Source organism: Acanthopagrus latus, chromosome 9 (genome assembly GCF_904848185.1).
Source record: "Acanthopagrus latus isolate v.2019 chromosome 9, fAcaLat1.1, whole genome shotgun sequence".
Lineage (NCBI taxonomy): Eukaryota > Metazoa > Chordata > Actinopteri > Spariformes > Sparidae > Acanthopagrus > Acanthopagrus latus.
The window spans coordinates 26,466,258-26,485,179 of record NC_051047.1 but is presented as its reverse complement, the minus strand read 5'-3'; the positions used below and the strand labels follow the sequence as shown (position 1 = coordinate 26,485,179).

Genomic DNA, 18,922 nt, shown 5'->3' with positions numbered 1-18,922 from the left:
CCATGTACACTGTAAATTAGTTTGAGGAGAAGGTTGATGCGGAGTCGGGATCAGCGCCGAGGACCACGGTTACAGAGTTTCAGCCCAACATGATAAATTAGCACCAAAGAGACTAATCCATCTTTTGGATATGTGAAAGTATCTGAGCGGTTTTCACCCCCCGAGTGTTGCAGACGTTGTTATTAGTCTGTGAAAGGTGCCTCAGTTCACCCGGACACACAGCGGCGAGCGTCTCTGTTTACCTCGAACTTATGATGCATTTCACTGCCTGCACTTCTCTCCTCGGGCGCCTGTTGTTTTAAAGTCTTGTTTTATGGTTTTATTCATGAAAAGACGCCGTTAGAGGTCCCGCGATAAAACTCGGTGGTGGTGAAATCGTAAAACAATCAAGCATAAAAAAAAAACAAACTTTGGTCCAATCAGAAATAAACAGAATCATCTGTGAAGTTCCCGCGGACATCTTGCAGGTCAGCTACACTGTCTGAAATGAGAAAGACTCTGCGGCTGGACGAGGATGTCAGTGCTGCTGCACTTCAGATTTTAATTTCTCGGCAGGTCCAACAGCGAAGATTAGGCAACGAAAGACGTACAAAGTTGAGAAAAGATCAATAATAAGACGAACTTTGGTTGCAGGTCAGTGAGCAGCACAGTCGCCAGAATGAAATGTTGACATTTCTGCAAACCACGAGTACGTTATAATTGTACATTTCATGTGTATCATACCAACATTTCAGCCATTCGTCTCATGTCAGGGTCAGATTACATGCACATGAGCTGATTTTCAGAATCAGCAGGAGATGTTTCAACAATTGTTAGCGTGAAAAACACTGGAGGTTTTTAAAATGGACATATCTAGGTCATGTTTGTGGCAGCACAGCTGGATGTTTCAGACCAGATTTCAGGACATCTAACAGGCTTGTTAGTGGCAAGAAAATCTGATTTTATTGACGAGGTGTCAGGAAGATTTGCAGCCCAAAAACTGGAACTGTCGAGACATTTTCCAGCCGTGTTTATGGCAACAATATCAGATGTTTGTGACAAGACATCAGCACAATTTGCAGCCGTAAACAGGTTTTTTTAATGAGATGCTGGAATATTTTCCAGCTGTTTGAGGCAATAAAAGTAGATATTTCTGACCAGATAATTTAAAAGCAGACAACAGGAGTTTGGACAATTTCCAGGCAGGATAGTAAAAAACAAAACCACAAATTTTGGGGAAGACGTCGGGATGTGTTACAGCTGGAAACAAGATGATTTTCACGAGACACTGGGTTCATTTCCAGTTGAATTTGTGGCAACGAAACTGGATGTTTCTCACAAAATGTTGGAACAGTTTGCAGTCAAGTGAAATTATATTTTTAACACGACATCAAGACATTTTCCAGTAACCAAAACTGGATATTTATAATGAGACCAAAACCGGATCTTATCAGAAGATCTCCTTACTCTCACTTTCCACCCTGCTGCGTAAAGCATCATCTAACAAGGAAGTCATTCTTAGAGATCCTCGGCTGGATGATGCTGGTTATATTCTATATTTCTGAGTTTCCCATGACGACGCCCAAACCAACAGCAATTACTGAATATATCTTCCAAACAAGCATTGTCTTTGTATTCAAACCCTGATATATCTTATTCCTCCGTGCCAGAGTTCCTCAAACTAATTAAAAACACATCAGTCAGTCACACTGTCGCACCCGGTGACACGTTCCTTCATTATCATGAACACACACACACACACACACACACACACACACACACACACACACACACACACACACGCTGTAGTTTAGACTTAATCCCACACACACCATCCTGCTGCTGTAAATACTCACTGTTTATCCACCGTCTGAAGATAGACCACAACAAATGCAGTGTTTACTGTTTAAGTAAAGTTTGCTGAAAGCCACAGTGACAAAGTTATTTTGCCGGTAACAAAAATGAAACTTTACATTTGTGACATGTTTTTAAAGATTTCACTCTGTTGTTTTGGTGTTTTATTGGGATTCATCCAGTGAAATAAAGACTGGAAGGCAGATTTCTACTGTTTGTCCTTACGTGAGTTAAAAAAAGCAAAAAACATTTTACTCTGCAGCATCTTTAAGCCTGTTTGCTCCCAACTTCTGATTCTCACATTAAATGTAAAATAACATTTTATTATCAAGTGTGTAAATACTGTTATCTTTAATAGACTCAGAGGGGGACAGCAGATAAAACCGAAGCATGTTAATAAAGTCATTTTCAGCACTGAGATTACTGACGCTGTTATTGGAGTCTCTGGAGGTCAAAGCACTGAATCTGTCCTGTCAGTTTATAGTTTAATTATGGGCCATAAATAATGAAAATAATGATTCTGGAGTTATTTGGCCACATGAGGAAGATTTAGGGTGTATGGATGATCAAACATCTCTGCTTCCTCTTGGAGTTTCTCAGACATCAGACTGATGAATTTGTTGTAATAATTTAAGTTGTATATGTGTATTTGTGTTAAAGGATTATGTCTACATGACTTTAACAGTTTTTATATTATTTTTGTGGCGGTGGTGGTCGTGATGGTGTTGGTGGTTGTAGCGGTTGCAGTGGTAGTGGTATTATTAATGATGGTAGTAGTGGTAATGGTGGTGGTGATATTAGTGGTTGTAGTAGTGGTGTTAATGGTGGTGGTGGTGTTGGTCATAGTCTGGTTGCAGTGGTAGTGGTATTAGTAATAGTGGTGTTGGTACTGGTGGTGTTGGTACTAGTGGTGTTGGTACTGGTGGTGTTGGTACTGGTGGTGGTGGTGTTGGTAGTAATATTGGTGTTGGTGGTGTTGGTGGTGTTGGTGTTGGTGTTGGTACTGGTGGTGTTGGTACTGGTGGTGTTGCTACTGGTGGTGTTGGTACTGGTGGTGTTGGTACTGGTGGTGGTGGTGTTGGTAGTAATATTGGTGTTGGTGGTGTTGGTGGTGTTGGTGTTGGTGTTGGTACTGGTGGTGTTGGTACTGGTGGTGTTGCTACTGGTGGTGTTGGTACTGGTGGTGGTGGTGTTGGTAGTAATATTGGTGTTGGTGGTGTTGGTGTTGGTACTGGTGGTGTTGGTACTGGTGGTGTTGGTGTTGGTACTGGTGGTGTTGGTACTGGTGGTGTTGGTACTGGTGGTGGTGGTGTTGGTAGTAATATTGGTACTGGTGGTGTTGGTGTTGGTGTTGGTACTGGTGGTGTTGGTACTGGTGGTGTTGCTACTGGTGGTGTTGGTACTGGTGGTGGTGGTGTCGGTACTGGTGGTGTTGGTACTGGTGGTGGTGGTGTTGGTAGTAATATTGGTGTTGGTGGTGTTGGTGGTGTTGGTGTTGGTACTGGTGGTGTTGGTACTGGTGGTGGTGGTGTTGGTAGTAATATTGGTGTTGGTGGTGTTGGTGTTGGTACTGGTGGTGTTGGTACTGGTGGTGCTGGTGTTGGTATTGGTGGTGTTGGTACTGGTGGTGTTGCTGGTAATAATGGTGTTGGTGGTGTTGGTGTTGGTACTGGTGGTGTTGGTACTGGTGGTGTTGGTACTGGTGGTATTGGTACTGGTGGTGTTGGTACTGGTGGTGTTGGTGTTGGTACTGGTACTGGTGGTGTTGGTACTAGTGGTATTGGTACTGGTGGTGTTGGTACTGGTGGTGGTGGTGTTGGTACTGGTACTGGTGGTGTTGGTAGTGGTGGTGTTGGTACTGGTGGTATTGGTACTGGTGGTGTTGGTACTGGTGGTGTTGGTGTTGGTACTGGTGGTGTTGGTACTGGTGGTGTTGGTACTGGTGGTGTTGGTGTTGGTAGTGGTACTGGTGGTGTTGGTACTGGTACTGGTGGTGTTGGTACTGGTGGTGTTGGTGTTGGTACTGGTACTGGTGGTGGTGGTGTTGGTACTGGTGGTGTTGGTACTGGTACTGGTGGTGTTGGTAGTAATAATGGTGTTGGTCGTCTGAGTAACTGCTAACTGCTGCTGTTTTCAGTTTAAAGCCCTCGACTGCAGTTAGCAGGACATGAAGTAGAACTAAACATAATTCAAATAAATGACCAGAAACACATCAGAACTTCTACATTATCATTGTTGTTGTTGTTGTTGTTGTTGTTGTTATACATCCTTCACTGTCACTTCTGTTAGCTCGTTAGCTGTGTTGCTAACTTTACAGTCTATTAAACACAGAATATAAACACAAACAACACAAAGTCAAACTGTTATTTGCTTCACATTCTGCTGATAATTCACTTCCTGATTGTTTTGAACTTTATGTAAATTTCCATATAAACACTTTAATGATCACAACATGGACACGGAGGACATCAGGTGAGAGCGCCTCTCTGGTCACGTGGTGCTCTCTACAGTCGCGCTCGTGCGTCAGCGGAGGATAAGAGCGAGGTGAAGCGTCGTCGCAGGCGGTGTCGAGGCTCACCATGCCCGGCTGTGAGCTGCTGTGTGTGCGCGCCTCAGCCCCGGAGACCCTCCGCCTCTCATGTTCGAGCGCGCAGCGACAGTAAGCGGACCATGCGGCTGTTCACCGTCTCAACTTTGCTCCTGGTCCTGGTCTTCTTCGGCTCAGGTGAGGACACACTCACGCTTTATTCTGCGGGATTAAAAGGCGACTTGTTTTGTTTTCCTGGCTCTGTTTTTTGGAGAGAAGAAGCGCAGCAGCACCTGCAGCAGCAGCGGCGGTGATGATGGTGGTGGTGGTGAGGTTTTGCGCACAGCTTGGAGCGGTCTGATCTGATCCAGCGGGGTCTCTCTGTAAAGTTCAGCAGGTTCCCGATGATTTCACGGACAGATTAAAATGAATTGGATGTGCTCAGATTAAAAGTATCGGGTGCCACACCTTTATATCGATTAGAGATTGTAGTCTGATAAATCTGCGCTCCCGTGCGTCTCAGACGATGCGGGTAAGTTTAGATAAAGACAGCAGAGCCACTCTGACTTCACTTCTAACTGGGAATCTTCTCCCTGAGTGCGACTTGTTTCTCTCTGGGATGAAGATGTCCTGCATTAATCGAAGTGGTGCAGTGGAGAGGAGTCTGCTGGTGGCTCTTATTTGATCAGGCAGTGATGGAGGAAGAGAAAAGCATCAATAATGTTCAAATACTGAGTCAAGGAGTCAAAAAAAAATATATAATCTTTCACTCTAATGTGGTGAAGAGGATGCATAAATTACTGCAGAATAAAAATAGTCACGAATGTGTTTCAAGTTGCATCACAATACTTAAAAATATTGTCAATAACTTCCACTGTTAGGTTTAATAACCAGAACTATAGACTTTATGTTTACTGGCTGTTTTACTGATGCTGATCAATGAATTTGTGCATTAAATCTCGTGTTCTCGCTCTTTTTAAAACGCCAGTCACATGATTTATTCTGCAGCAAATACAACATTCACTCTCATTTCTTATGTAACACCCTTGAAATGGCCTTAAAAGTGGAGCCCGATCGATACCATCGGTCGATATCAGCCTTTCATTGATACGTCGGTGTCTGTGGTCCGATATGCACCAATGACACGCACAGAGAGATGTTTTTAAAGATTATATTGCTTAAAAAGATGCTTGTGCTTACTTATAATCTTACAAGTTTATTATTTCAGTGCAATGATGTCATTAAGATCATAAAGTTCAGCGTTAAAGGTGCTCTGTGTAGTTTTCTTTGTTTATATATGCAGGAAAATGTATTTCTGAGTCTGTACTGTTACTTTCTTATTAATGTAAATATTGGCTTTTTGCATTTGAACTACGTAATGCCCCTTTAAACTTTAAACTGTCCTGCTTCTCTCACATGTCTTTGTGATCACTGTCATGAATAATATTGGTGGATATGTTGAAAAATCAAGTATCGTCAGGCTCGAGTCTTTTTTGCTCTTCCAGTTTTGAAAGTGTAAAAAGACTCTTGGACTCGATCCCTCAAAACAAAACCAGCGATCGGCTGGAAACTGTGTTCACGCTGTGATTTAGAAACGTTTACCGAATTAATGGTCCTGCAGAAACGTGTCTGCGGTCGTGTCTCTGTTCTGGTACAGAGGTGGTTTGGTCTCGATGTAGAAGTCTCAGCAGCTCAGACGCTACTGATGGTTCATAGAGACGTTACAGGAATATGATGAGAATCCGACAGGCAGCAGTTTGTCTCTGCAGCCTCGTGTCCAGGGTCAAATGTTGGCAGTTAAAGAAACATTATTATTAACAGCGTCAGAATCATGTTGACGGTTCAGTGTCTTGTAAGAGGCTGAACGGTGTCTCTGTCTCTTGTTTCTGCTCAGTGTGACTTCAGCGGAGACGGTCGGATCGCACGTTTACTTCAACACACAAGTTTTCAACACATAACACTGCGATGACGTCATGAGTTTTGTCTACTTGAGAACTGTGGGAGGCGCCAGATCACACAAAATGACAATTTCTACCCAACATTTACATTCAGCTTTTGTCCAAAGCAACCTACAATAAGTACATTTGTCACAAGGGAGAAGTCGCGTCATATCGATGGAGTGAAAAAGAAATACAGAAACAGTTGTCAAGGTGCATCGCTGCTGTGATCGAAGTGCTAACGATACGAACATACGAGTGCAGGGTTGGGAGGAAGTCGAGGTGAAGTCTGAACAACTGAGTCGGAAGATGGCGAGCGACTCTGCTGTCCTGACATCAGTCGGGAGTTTGTTCCACTTCTGAGGTGCCAAAACAGATTTTGCCGCTTTAATATTCATGTAAACAAGGAACTCGTGTAATTGTCCTCCAGTATCTGTCGTAACATCCTCTAATCACACACATCAGCTCATGTTCATGTCTGGCGGTGGAGGTACTGAGGTGAGAAGGCTGCTAACAAAACTAAATTAAAAGTTTTTCATGATTTGATTTTTCAAATTTCACTCCGTGCAGCTGTTTTCTTTAATTATGAACCACAAGAAGTTCTTCAGAGGTCTGTGACTAAACTTACACTGTTGAATTACAAAGTTGAATTTTGAACGACAAAAGGACGTCAGTAGACGTTAAAAAGACGACAAAAGAACTTTCCTTCTGTTGCTCCACTGGAAGTATTTTGGATATGTTTCGGAGGTGAGTTTTTAAGCTAGTACGCTAGCTGACGTTAGCCTCAAAGGCTAGAATGTTTACCGTTGCTTGGCAACACCGTCAGCTGCTCGAGGATGCCTCTCTCATTGGTTGTTGCGGTCCAGATCAGAACGCATCGACCATCCAGATGGAAAGGTCTGATTTTATCGGGGCAACGATGAGTCTGATCGGTTCAGGAGGCGCTAACAGATTAACAGATAATCTTGCTTCCTTCACAGTGTAAATTTGTGGGAACAGTCATTTTTGGGCCACAGTGCGTCACGTGATGATGTAATTACACAGTTTGGCCACCACGAACGTTGTCTTCAAAGCCTGACGCACTTTCTGGTGGTTTGTTGAGACAACACAGGCATAAAAAAGGATGCTGCAAATAAATAAATAAATGTAGTTTTTCACACAGATAATCTGAAAAATGCTGATTATTGGCCCCAATAATCGGTCCAACCTGAACCGAAATGATGCACACACTCGAGCACTGCCAGGTGATGTTACCATGTCATGTCAGGTGTGTCGCTCGGAGCCTGAAGAAAAACGGTGTCAGGTGTAATTTTGCCTGATTTAGCTTTTCTCTGCAGCTGCAAGCAGCAATTCCACAGACCAGCGAATCTGCCCCTTTGGAGCAGCATGTTTGGAACGAACTCGGCACAATAGTTCAACAAACACTCCTGCAAGACGACGAGAGGGGAGGCAGGTTCATGACATTAAAAGCCAGAACACTGAGTCACTTGATTGAGAACAAAAGAACCGATCAAAGTAGCAGGTCAAGGTGTATTTGTACTGGCTGAAACTGAATAATTCTGAGTATCTGAGTATTTTGAAGGAGACTCAGTGAAGCAAGTTTTCAACAAACAACTCAGTTTTATGTCAGAGATATTTAAACATCGACCATCAAAGCGAGACGTGATGAAACCGTGCAGCAACTCGCATGCAGATAAATAATTAAAGGCCGTCCGTCACATCAATTCGAAACGGTCAAGAAACCAGAAGCGTTCCAGAATTTTCACCAAAATGAAACTGAACTCGGCGTCGAGATGAAACTGGGTCATTTTTTATTCATGAAGCTCGAGATGGTAAAACGGAGGATCTAAATGAAAAGTGTTACGGCTGCTGGAGGTGGAGTGTAACCTGCTGCCGAGAATCATCTGATGGAAGGAGATTTAATAATTGACTGTGTGTGTGTGTGTGTGTGTGTGTGTGTGTTTTACAGGGCTGGCTCTGCAGATTCAGTGCTACCAGTGTGAGGAGATGACACACGACTGCTCCACGCCGGACTTCATCGTCAACTGCACCGTCAACGTGCAGGACATGTGTCAGAAGGAGGTGCTGGTGAAGGAGGACGGTGAGTCGTCACGTCTCCAGCTGGTTTTCCTCCGTCTCCGTATGTTTTCGTCTCTGATCGTTTCTCCTGTCAGGACGTCTCGGATTGGCCTCAATCCTAGAAGATCGGATTAGACTTTGGTGGCGATATGAATCTTTGAAACGAAAGGCGTGAAATTGAGCGTCTCCGAGCGCCGTCTAGTTGTTGTGGGATTAGTTTGTGTGTTTTTGCAGTCGCAGCGTCAGAGTGTGCGTCGTTTTTTTGCTCAAGGTGTCTTGTTTCCGAACAAAAGAAGAGCAAGAAACCGGTTTACAGTTTATATTGTGGGCAGAAAACAGAGAGAAACACAGAGAAGACAACCTCTGCAGCCAGAAGTCAGAGTGTCAGTGGGCTGATCTCAGGTCAGCAGGGAGCTGCTCTTCACTGCTCTATTAGAGGATGAAAGTCTGAGCTGTAGATGAGAATCTGAAGCAGAAGTCATGGATATGAACCGAGGAGAGTATCAGCGGCAGGTTTGTGTTCGGGCCTCCAGTCATACAAGTTTTATAGTCGAGCCGATCGATCGATATCAGCTTGACTTTTTATTTTTCCTCCCGACACCTGAGCACAAACATCTGAACTTTGTCCTCCTCATATTTTCGTGTGAATGCACTTGAAGGGAATCGTGGTTTATTTTTGATCACAGCAGACGGAGATGAAACAAAGACAGAGAGGGAGGCTGGAACGTGGAGAAAAGGCGTGTTAGTGTCTCGTATCTGCAGAGAGTTTCTGATTTTCTCTCTTTGTTGCTGGTCGGGACGCTTTACCAACCCAACATGTGTCTATGTGACGTCCTGGGAATGAGACTCAACAATCAACTGTCTTTGTGGTGCGTTCAGGAACAGCTGGGACAAAAATCCTACTGATTCTACCTTTAACTTTAAAAGTCTTTGAATTCTGTCGATATGACGTGAGCTTCAGTTAGATTTGACCACAAACGTCCTTCAGACAAAGACTTGGACGGTGTTTCTGTGGATTCTCAGCTTCACCAATCATTTATTTTTCACTGGATCAAGTTGAAATTTGTCCTGAAACTCCACGAGACACTCAGGAACATTCACACATTTAAAACATCTGTTGCTGATTGATTACATGAATCAAATTAATAACAGGAAGTCATTAGAAAAAAAACTCACATCTCCACTCGTCTTCACTTTCTTGCAACACAAGTCTGGTTCTTTGTTAACTCTGTTATTAAAGCTGCTCTATAAATAAAGTGAATATTATTATCATTAGCAGCCATTAACACCTTTCTAATCCAGCTGTGGGAAGTTAATTATCAGCCACAGACTTCTGTGGATGTCAGTTATTTGCTTTATTAGCCACGAAAATGGCTTCGTTTGATAATTACTTTTTTGTTCTTATTAATATTTATTGTTCCTTTTAATCTCTATATGCAGCAGACACACAAGTGCTTTAAGTTTGTTAATATTTATATCTCAATCTGCATTTAATTTACATCATCAGTTTATTCTTGCACTGTTCTTTTTAAGCTTTATCGGGTGAAACTTATTCTGTTGGACCTCCGTACAGATAAACTCCTTCAGTGTGACGGTTCATAGTTCTCATGGCTTTTTAATTCTTATATTATGTTCATTTTCTTTTTTATGCTCATGTTTCTTAATATCCATCCATCCATGAAGCGACGTCACGGACCTGATGTAAACATCTGTCCTCGCTCGATTTATCTCCGCTTCAGCTTGACGTCTTCTATCTATCGCTTCTGTCTTTTAGATTCATCAAACCAACTTGCTTTTGTTTTGTGCTCAGAAATTCATCTTAATCAGTGAAGATTTATAACTTCTGTGCACATCTGAAACTTTGTTTGTGCTCACAGACTTTTTAAGTGCGAGTAATTCATCCTCTGCAGGTTAAAGGGCCAAACACGTGGAAACGCTTTTGTGTCTAAGACGTGTTTTGCATCATTTTGGCCGATCGTCCACATGGATCCTGTAAATGCACGTCTCTGCTGTCAGGGTGGAAAAATTGCGTTCTTGTTTGGACAGCGAATCCACACACTTTGCGTATCGATGACGCCATCGCCCCTCAAACTCTAGCCTTCAACTTCTGAACCGCAGGACGTCTGATAACAACAACGGGAGACTACATGCTCGTGTTCGTGCTGCAGAAGATATTGAGCCGTACTCGCCCTGTAGTCGAGTGTGATTTGCAGCAGTTCGACCTCATTATCAGTCCACACAAACGATTCTGGTTTCCTTGCACTAGCCATTTTTGTCTTCTTCTTGTGCTTGGTTTCTTCTTCTACTGTCTGTTTGTATACAGTGCACAAGCTGTTTTTGGTGAATTTCAAGCGCCACCTATAGGTTGGAATATGAACTAAGGCGTGTTGAGTTGTTTTCAGCGGATTCATTTGGATGCAAATATTCTTGACACGATGCCGAGGAAGACGGGGGAACAGAAGATGGTTTTGTTACGTGTGGCCTCAGTAATGAATAATGTCTCGTGTGTTTACGAGCCTGTTTTGCTGCCGCCGGGTGAAAACTCTGAAAAGGTCGCTCTTTACGCCCCGGGTCCACTTTGTTTTCACACCCAGCAAAAATTAGGAACCATTATTTTCTCCTCTCTCTGCTGCTGATGAGCCAAAGCGATGAGCTCCTGTCTCTGTAAACGTGGCTCCAGATCCAAAGGGCGGCGCACGGCGCTGGAGAGTCGACAGTTCCTTAATAAGAAAATTTCCACATGAATGCTCGTGTACGTCCCGGCCTTTATCTCCCGGTGTTATCATTAATGCCGCTCTGCATGAGAAGGAGGCTCAGAAACCCGGCTGACCGCACCTGATCACTACTTGAAATGCGATACAAACGTCCACAGGTGCTCTGCCGCCTCTGTGCAGTGCGCTTAAGTGAAGAGATGTTTTGAGAATACTCGCCCTGTGATCCGCTTCACATGCAGCTCTGTCAGGTGGATGTAAACGATGCAGAAGTGTTAATTAACATCCTGAACTGGGCTATTTTCTGTTTCTTCTGTATCCGGGGGGAATTGTGAAGTCAGTCGCCAACAATCGAGCTGAGAAATAAGCCACCTGGTGAAACTTAAAGGGTGAAAATCCACCTTCAAAACCATCAGGAGCCGAGAGACTCGTGACCCACCTCCACCACATGACGGCTACTTTTATGTTAGGTAGCAAAAGACGAGCCTGGCTTCCATCTTCTGTGATTAACATCATCATCATCATCTCCCTGTGATTATGTCTGCAGACATGATAAAAGACTCTGCTTTTACCTGAGCGAGCAGCGATCCTCTCCCACTGTCTTTAAAGGAGGGATGATTGCGACGCTCCGCCAGGCCACCTTTCATTTCAACGTCCTCTGCCCTTCTTTTTTTAAAAAAAGACGAGGGGGAGGAAGATGTACGGTGGCGAGGGACGTGAAATTGGCCTCCCTTCAATTTTTCAGAGGCAATTTTTCCAGGACGGTGACTAAATTAATGTAAAAAGCAGACAAAGCCACTTCCAAAGACCGCAGGATTAAAGTCTGCTGTGATCGTCCTGCATCTCATAATGAACGAACTAGTGCAACATAAACACAGCCGTCTACTTTGGTATTGTTTTATGTATATATCATGTTTAAATCTGCACTAATCAATATTTTATATTAACAACAGATTAACGTCTGATGGAGGAGTGAACACTGATGTTAACAATCTGCCCAAAACAAACAGAAAACCCTAATGAACACTGGATGTAAGCAGGACAGCTGCTGTGTCTCAGTTCAGGGTCTGCATATGTCACAACACGGCGTGAAGGTTGTCCCAATCTGAAGGCTCCTCCAGTTGCTCCTTCTTTTCCCTGTTTTTGAGGATGCACCGCTACGATCCTCCTCACATATCCCAAGATTCTTTGCATGCCCGAAAAAGAAGAAAGAAACAGAGAAAATGGCGACATCACGTGGTGTAGATTGTCACTTTTGCGGGCCTGGGCGGCAGAAATCGTGACGTAAGGGTAAAACATCTGGTGACGCAACCAGGAAATGCTCCAAAACAGCTGACGAGGTGAACAAGGTCTCTGAAGGACTCGCCTTCGAAGACCACAGAGGCCGAGTCCTTCAGAGGACGCAGACCCTGAACTGAGACACAGCAACCGACACACTGAGGTCAACGCTCACTCAGCAGAGACTCTGGTTCTGGTTCTGGTTCTCTCTCTCTCTCCTCTCGTAGTAAAGTACATTTCATCCCCTCCAGCTCCAGTCAGCACATTACAGAACATAAACACCCGACAAACGGTCACTGCTGCAGTCGGGCCGATAAACAGGAGTGAAGAATCCAATTTTTAATCCCCAAAGTTAAAAAAGTCTCAGAGCAGACTCTGTGTGTTTACTCCTCCAGAAGTTCTGACACACACTATTTTAACCACCAAACATTTACGATTGCTTAAACAAGTCCAAATATTGTGAAATTCCTTTAATGCATCTTGAAAAATGTAATCTTCCGGCTCTGTTAATCAGCAAACACTTAAAATAATCCACCACTGAACATTAACCGATTGCTGAAGCAGTGAACTCACTCTGCACTCTGATACAACACATTTAAGTTTTCCTGACGTCCTAATTAATAGAAAAGTTGAAGAGATAAAGTCTATTATCTGTATACAGCAGGTTAGAAAACACCCTAATTAGATTACGATGTTAATCATCTGATATTTGATTCATCACCTTGAGATAATTCATTGCCAGGAGAGCTCTTCTAATTGAAATTCAGCAACAAACATCATCTCTGCTACACAGTGATTGTATTCCATATGTGCACATAATGAGCATGAAAATCCGTGCGGCGCTGCAGCGTCGAGCAAATATCTGCAGAACGAATCCCGGAAAACACAACAGGAAACACTTTGTAAACGTCCGAGGAGCTCGAGGGGGATTTAATTTCATTTGTGCCTGGGAATTCTGAGATTCAGCACTTCAATCTAAATTACGCTGTTGAGTTAATTTACTGGGTGGGTGGGGGGAATGAAATTTCTTATCAAGTTTCTGAGAGAACTTGTGCTCTTTAGTTTAATGAGAAGCATCACGCTCGGCTGCTCAGGATGGAGCGAGCCGGGCCGACGTGTCCGCGTGTCGACTGCTCCTCTAAATTAGATTTAAACTGAATAAATCACCGATCGACGACGCTCGTTTTACTCCTGTGGTCCTGACAAAAAAACAAGGAAAAGTATCGACACAAGCTGATGGTTGAAAATGGGAAGTTAGAGCCGGCTGATGACTGTAGACTCAGTTCTCTCTTTTAAATAAAGCGTTGTTTTATTTAAGTCAGCGTGTCAGACGTGCATCAGTCCGATCTGTGAGGTTTATTATTCGTCTAAATTAAACTCGGCCGAGCTGTGAAATCAGACGGCAGCCGACATAAAGATGTCATCCAGATAAATGCTCAGCAGGGACATTAAAGCTGTAGTTTTTTTTCTTTTAAGCAATAAAAAGTCTGGATTTCATTAAAGAAAATAAAAATTTTGATCGAGCACTTAAAGGACAATAACTCAGGGAGGTGTTGGATCTGTCAGGAGGTGTGTGCAGCGAGCCGAGAGCAGATACTGTCCTTAAAACACTGCCAGTGTTTTAAAAAAAGGTTAAACACCGACAATATTATAATATTAATACCTTTTATACATACAGGACCTGTAACTCTCATGCAACCGATAAAAAGTGTAAAAAATAAATAACTCAGAGCACATTTTGTGCAAAAAATGTCAAAAAAACTTTAAACTTTCACTGGGTTACACTCTTCCACCAACATCAGTTCTGATAATAATGACCAAATATTCAGTTTTTAAATATCAACACTTTAAATACCAGTTTGTTTACATGATACCACTATATCAATATGTAATATTTTAGCTTGTTAATGTTACTTCATTACATTATTAGAAGGTTAGTTAACTTTTGTGTTTTATTAACATTTAAACATCTTCTGATCCTGGGGGTCTGTTGAGTGGACGGACCAGTTAACCAAACTTCATTCTAAAAAGCAGCTATTTAACAGTCTACCTTGTTTTTCACACTACAAATTAAAGTTATAACTTCACAAAGACTATTTTTTTATTCGTTTCGATCTGCAGACACAATCGGCTCACGAGTCTTTCAGTCAGGAACATCGTTAACTGGCCTGTGATGAGGTGTTTGATACAGGTGGACACATACTGACTCATCCTCTGGACCACCTGAGGCCACAGATCTCGTCTTTAGCTGCACTTCATTCTTTGGGGAGGTAAATAAAATCATAACTTTGGGGATTTTTTAACATTGTTTGAAGTGAAAAATGCAACACAGCGTTTTTTTTTTTTTTTATGTTGCTAGCTGCTGTTTTTTTTAATCTGCCAGCGGCTCTTTCACAGCGTTTGTTCTCCCACAACAACTGTAGCAACACAGTTTTATACTGAGAGTTAATTAACAACATGAAGACATTTTGATGCTTTTTAATTTAGTTAACGGTTGTCAACATCAGTGATGCGTTCAAGACCACAAGTTGGAAACTCGGAAAAACAAAAGTCTGCGGTGGAAGTGAAGGATTAAACCTTTGCTCACTTTCACCGTGACAGACAGTTAAATGTGATTTTAAATCCTCACAGAGTGAAAGTTAAAGAAGCAGCCTGTAAGAATAAATCTAGTCGGACTGCGCAGCCTCGTTTTTACCTTTGACAACTTCAAGCTGTCAGCTGAAGAGTAAAAACTGTTGTTCTTTACTCACCGAGGATCAGAGAGAGTGAAACGTCGTCTGAAGTTCAACATCTGAAAGCAATAAAAAGGATCAGTTTAGACTGAGCGCTGAAACCTGTGAAACTCAGCCAGAGCTGCAGCTAATGGTTATTGTCAGTGTAGATTCATCTGCCCGTTATTTTTTCAAGGATTCAAAAGGATAAAAGATGTCGATCGGTGATTCTTAGAGCCTGAGACGATGTTCAAGTGTCTTGTTTTGTCCACAACCCAAAAGATTCTCAGTTCTCGGTCAGAAAGGAAGAAAGAAAACAGAAGATATTCACATTTAAGAAGCTGGAATCACAGAAGTTTGAGGTTTTTCCCCCTTAAAACTTTCCTCAAACTCATAAATCAGTTATCAGGAATAGTTGTTGAACTCTTAACTCTTAATTCAAGTCGACTGGAGACAATACAGTGTTGGTATTTCACGTTTCTGCAGATCAAGAATAGTTTAAATGAACGTTTCCACAATGTGCTTCAGATTACATTTTCATTGTGTTATCAGTGTGTCTAACGAGACATTTTTCAAGACATAAAACTGGAAATTCGGATGTAAAGTAACGTAAAAGTTTCAGCAAATCTGTGTTACAGTTTACAAAAATTGTGAGCGCCTCAAATACAAGACACACAGGAGCAGTCAGGCTGAGAGCAAAAGCTGAAACAAGAGCTTTAATAATGAAGCTGCAGCCTAAAATCAACACCAAAGAGAATTAAAAACATAAAACAGAAGAAGAACAAACCAGAAGCTCGAGGCAGCGTGAGCAGGAATCCAGAAACATGAGGACAGAAAACAGGAAGTGAGATCCACAGGATGATCAGGTGAGACTCATCAGGACAATCAAGACAGGAAGTAACACAACGTGACAGGTGAGGGTGAACCTTTCAAAATAAAGCAGGAAACAATGACCAAACCAGAAGCATGACAACCTGTGGTTTGCAGAATAAAGTAGAAAACCAACATTTCTTCTGGGTTGGTTGAAATATCGGTGGATGTTGAAACTGTAACGAGCTGATCTGAACATTTTTGCAGGAAGTCCATCTCTAAAAACATATGAAAGGTTTAAAGTTTGGATGTTTCTGGATGAAAGTAGATTTGTTTTTCGATGGTTCGAGGTGAGAAAAGTCATCAGATCTGTTCTCTGCATCAGCTCTCGTTACCTTCCAGTCACTGCTCGAGATAAAAACACCAACAGATTATGTGTCACGGCCGCGTTTTTCTCTTCAAGTCGTGTTAAAATCAACGGCCTTCTTAAAGGTTTTCGAGCAGAAGCTAAAAGCAGAGATATAAACTGAGTGTGAGTCGGGTTTTTAATCTCCGGGCTGTGTGGGGAGACGGGACATTTCCCTCCAGAGCTCGGCAACATTTCACACTGTGTTTCCTCTGGATTACTCAACACCTCCCGGGACCTGCGCTGGTATTTGCGGTGCATGTAAGACATGGCAGGATGCACAATTTAAATGAGCAGGCGGGTCTTCGGCTGTATCGGTTGCACCCGGGTGGAGTAGAGGAGGACTCGCACATTACGAAGGGTTGTTGGAAGTTCACGCGCTCGGGGAAAAAAAAATAAAAAATCTAAATTTTCTCGGGAGGAAAATGTCAGCGAAATGTTACGGCTTCCCTCCACTAATCCCACAAACACTCTTTTAATCAAGGCTTTACAGTGCAGAAGAGGAAAAATGACCCAAGCAGGTGGAGGAGAAGTCAGTGATTCTGAGGCTGAAGACACACTGGAAGTGACTGTATTTACACTTTTTAGTGTGTTTTTCTTTCACTAACAGACGCAGAAAACTTCATATTCATTCGTGCACAGAGTCAAAAAAATCTGCCTTATTTTTCGCCCTATTTACAAAAACTTGTAACAGGTGTGATGTGAGTGTAGAAGTGACGATTTGGACGAAACACAACATGCCAACATTTCACTCCGGGCTGACAGAGCTCTGTAAACGGGGTGTTAACCTAATAACACACAGCTGTTTCCCTTCCATGAAAGACCAGATTTATCTTTAATTACACCCCCGTCTCTCTGTTTCTGTCTCTGCTCCCTCTCGCAGCCTCTAATCCTCTCATCACGAGCCTAATTTGTCTCTTTTCTGTGCTTGTTTTAAGGGATTCACTACCGAAAGTCGTGCGCCTCGTCGGGAGCCTGTCTCATCGCCTCCTCTGGCTACCAGCAGTTCTGCACCGGCAAGCTGAACTCGGTGTGCATCACCTGCTGCAACACGCCGCTGTGTAACGGGCCGCGGCAGAAGAAACGCCCGCCGCCGTCGGCCGGCGTTGCCCTGAGCGCCACGCGGCTCCCCGTGTTCTCTCTCTACGTCCTGCTGTCCTCCGCCCTGTGCTGACAGAGCTGACGTGGAAATGTTGTGACAGCGGCGACGACGTGAACCGAACTGTTCCAGAGACACTGACGGATACGTAGATATAAAAATTCTGTGTACAGTTATTTGTTCTTGGCTCTCTGTCGCCCACTGGGAACATTTTTCATCATCACACGTGTCGTAAACATGATGGCGGCGGTGCAGCTGGGCGAGGTGACGTCAGAGGAAACAGCTCCCGGGTTTTGTGTCGGGCAGCAGGCGGCTCATTCTCATCCGTCCTTTGTTTACTCACACGACAAGGTCGAACACGAGGCGTGTTGCAGGAAAACTACAGCTCAGACCTGCCAGTCGTCGTCTGAGCCCGACGAGGAGCTCTGTGCTTTCTTCTAAAATCAAAAACCCGGGACAATCGTTTCACTGCATTTATGAACTGGAGAGGACGATGTGTGATGTGTTTGACAACGATTCTGCACAGGCAGGTGCAGTCAGGTGATGGGAAACATTCGCAGCAGTGATGATATTAAAGCCTCCAGCAGCCCTTCGGCCTTTCAGAGCTCCAGTGTGATCGTATCAGACCGACAGCTCACTGGAAACAGACGAGAACACAGTGGGAAACATAAAAACATCAAATTTGTATCCAGAAATGTAAAAAATAAACCAATCACCTATAAAATGCACACGAAAAATGTAAATGTCTCATGTGGAAACGTCCAGTTCACATTGAAATTCGACTGAATGTTATTTTTCTCATGTGGAAAAAAGACATTCACAGTTAAAAGTGTGTGAAAATGTTGAAATCACATGTAACGAGTCAGATTTCCAGTGATTTGATGTGCAATCTTTTATTTCTTTTGTTTCACATCTGAACAGGTGTAAATTATGTGAATATGTAATTTCACTTCGAATCTTAATCATGTAAAAATATTTAATTTGACTTTTTTTTTCAAGTTCACAATTTGGCAAAATGACTTGTAATGTAAAAATGTAACTCAACTGCAAATTAAATTGTGTGAAAACGATTGGGTGGATGTGACAAAGTAAATTTCACATGATTTTATGTGCAATGTGTTTTTTTCTGCATGAGGAAATTCTAATTCACATGTGAAAATGTTTATTTCTTATGTGGCAGTTTTCAGTTACATGTGGAAACTCATTTGTGAAACTGTCACATGTGACATTATCAAACTTTTACATAAAAAGTTTGTTTCACATGGAAAGAAAAGCCAAATGCATGTGAAAATGTTGAGTTCACATGTGATGAAGCAAATTTCACATGATTTTACGTGCCACTTGTGAAACATGTGAACGTTTTCATTATAATTTCCCCCCCAAAAAAGCCAAAACATCCGTGAAAACTTCAAGTTCACATGTGAACATCTGTTGTCATGTTAAAATAAAATGTGTTAAAATGTTGAATTAAAATGTGAAGAAGTAAATTTCATGTGTTTTGTTTCCACATGTGAAAATTCCAACTCACATG

General features: G+C 42.6%; 1 protein-coding gene and 1 long non-coding RNA gene across 3 annotated transcripts in view; one reads left to right on the top strand and one right to left on the bottom strand.

The window, feature by feature from the left end:
- LOC119026253 overlaps positions 1-15,944 on the bottom strand; it is a 40,648-nt gene extending 24,704 nt beyond the window's left edge. The window contains exons 1-2 of the long non-coding RNA XR_005077084.1: positions 15,864-15,944; positions 15,116-15,156 (exon numbers count right to left, since the gene is read on the bottom strand). This is a non-coding gene — a long non-coding RNA (uncharacterized LOC119026253). The remainder of the gene's footprint in view (positions 1-15,115; positions 15,157-15,863) is intronic.
- On the top strand, positions 4,223-18,878 carry LOC119026251 (ly6/PLAUR domain-containing protein 1-like). 2 transcript variants are annotated; one of them, XM_037110484.1, is made up of 3 exons: positions 4,223-4,558; positions 8,267-8,398; positions 17,231-18,878. In XM_037110484.1, exons 1-3 carry the CDS (start codon positions 4,504-4,506, stop codon positions 17,464-17,466), a joined length of 423 nt encoding a protein of 140 aa, XP_036966379.1. In that variant the 5' UTR covers positions 4,223-4,503; the 3' UTR covers positions 17,467-18,878. The 2 variants fall into 2 exon arrangements, with proteins under 2 accessions (XP_036966379.1, XP_036966380.1); XM_037110485.1 differs by lacking the exon at positions 4,223-4,558 and adding an exon at positions 7,252-8,172.
- The last annotated feature ends 44 nt before the right edge of the window (positions 18,879-18,922 follow it).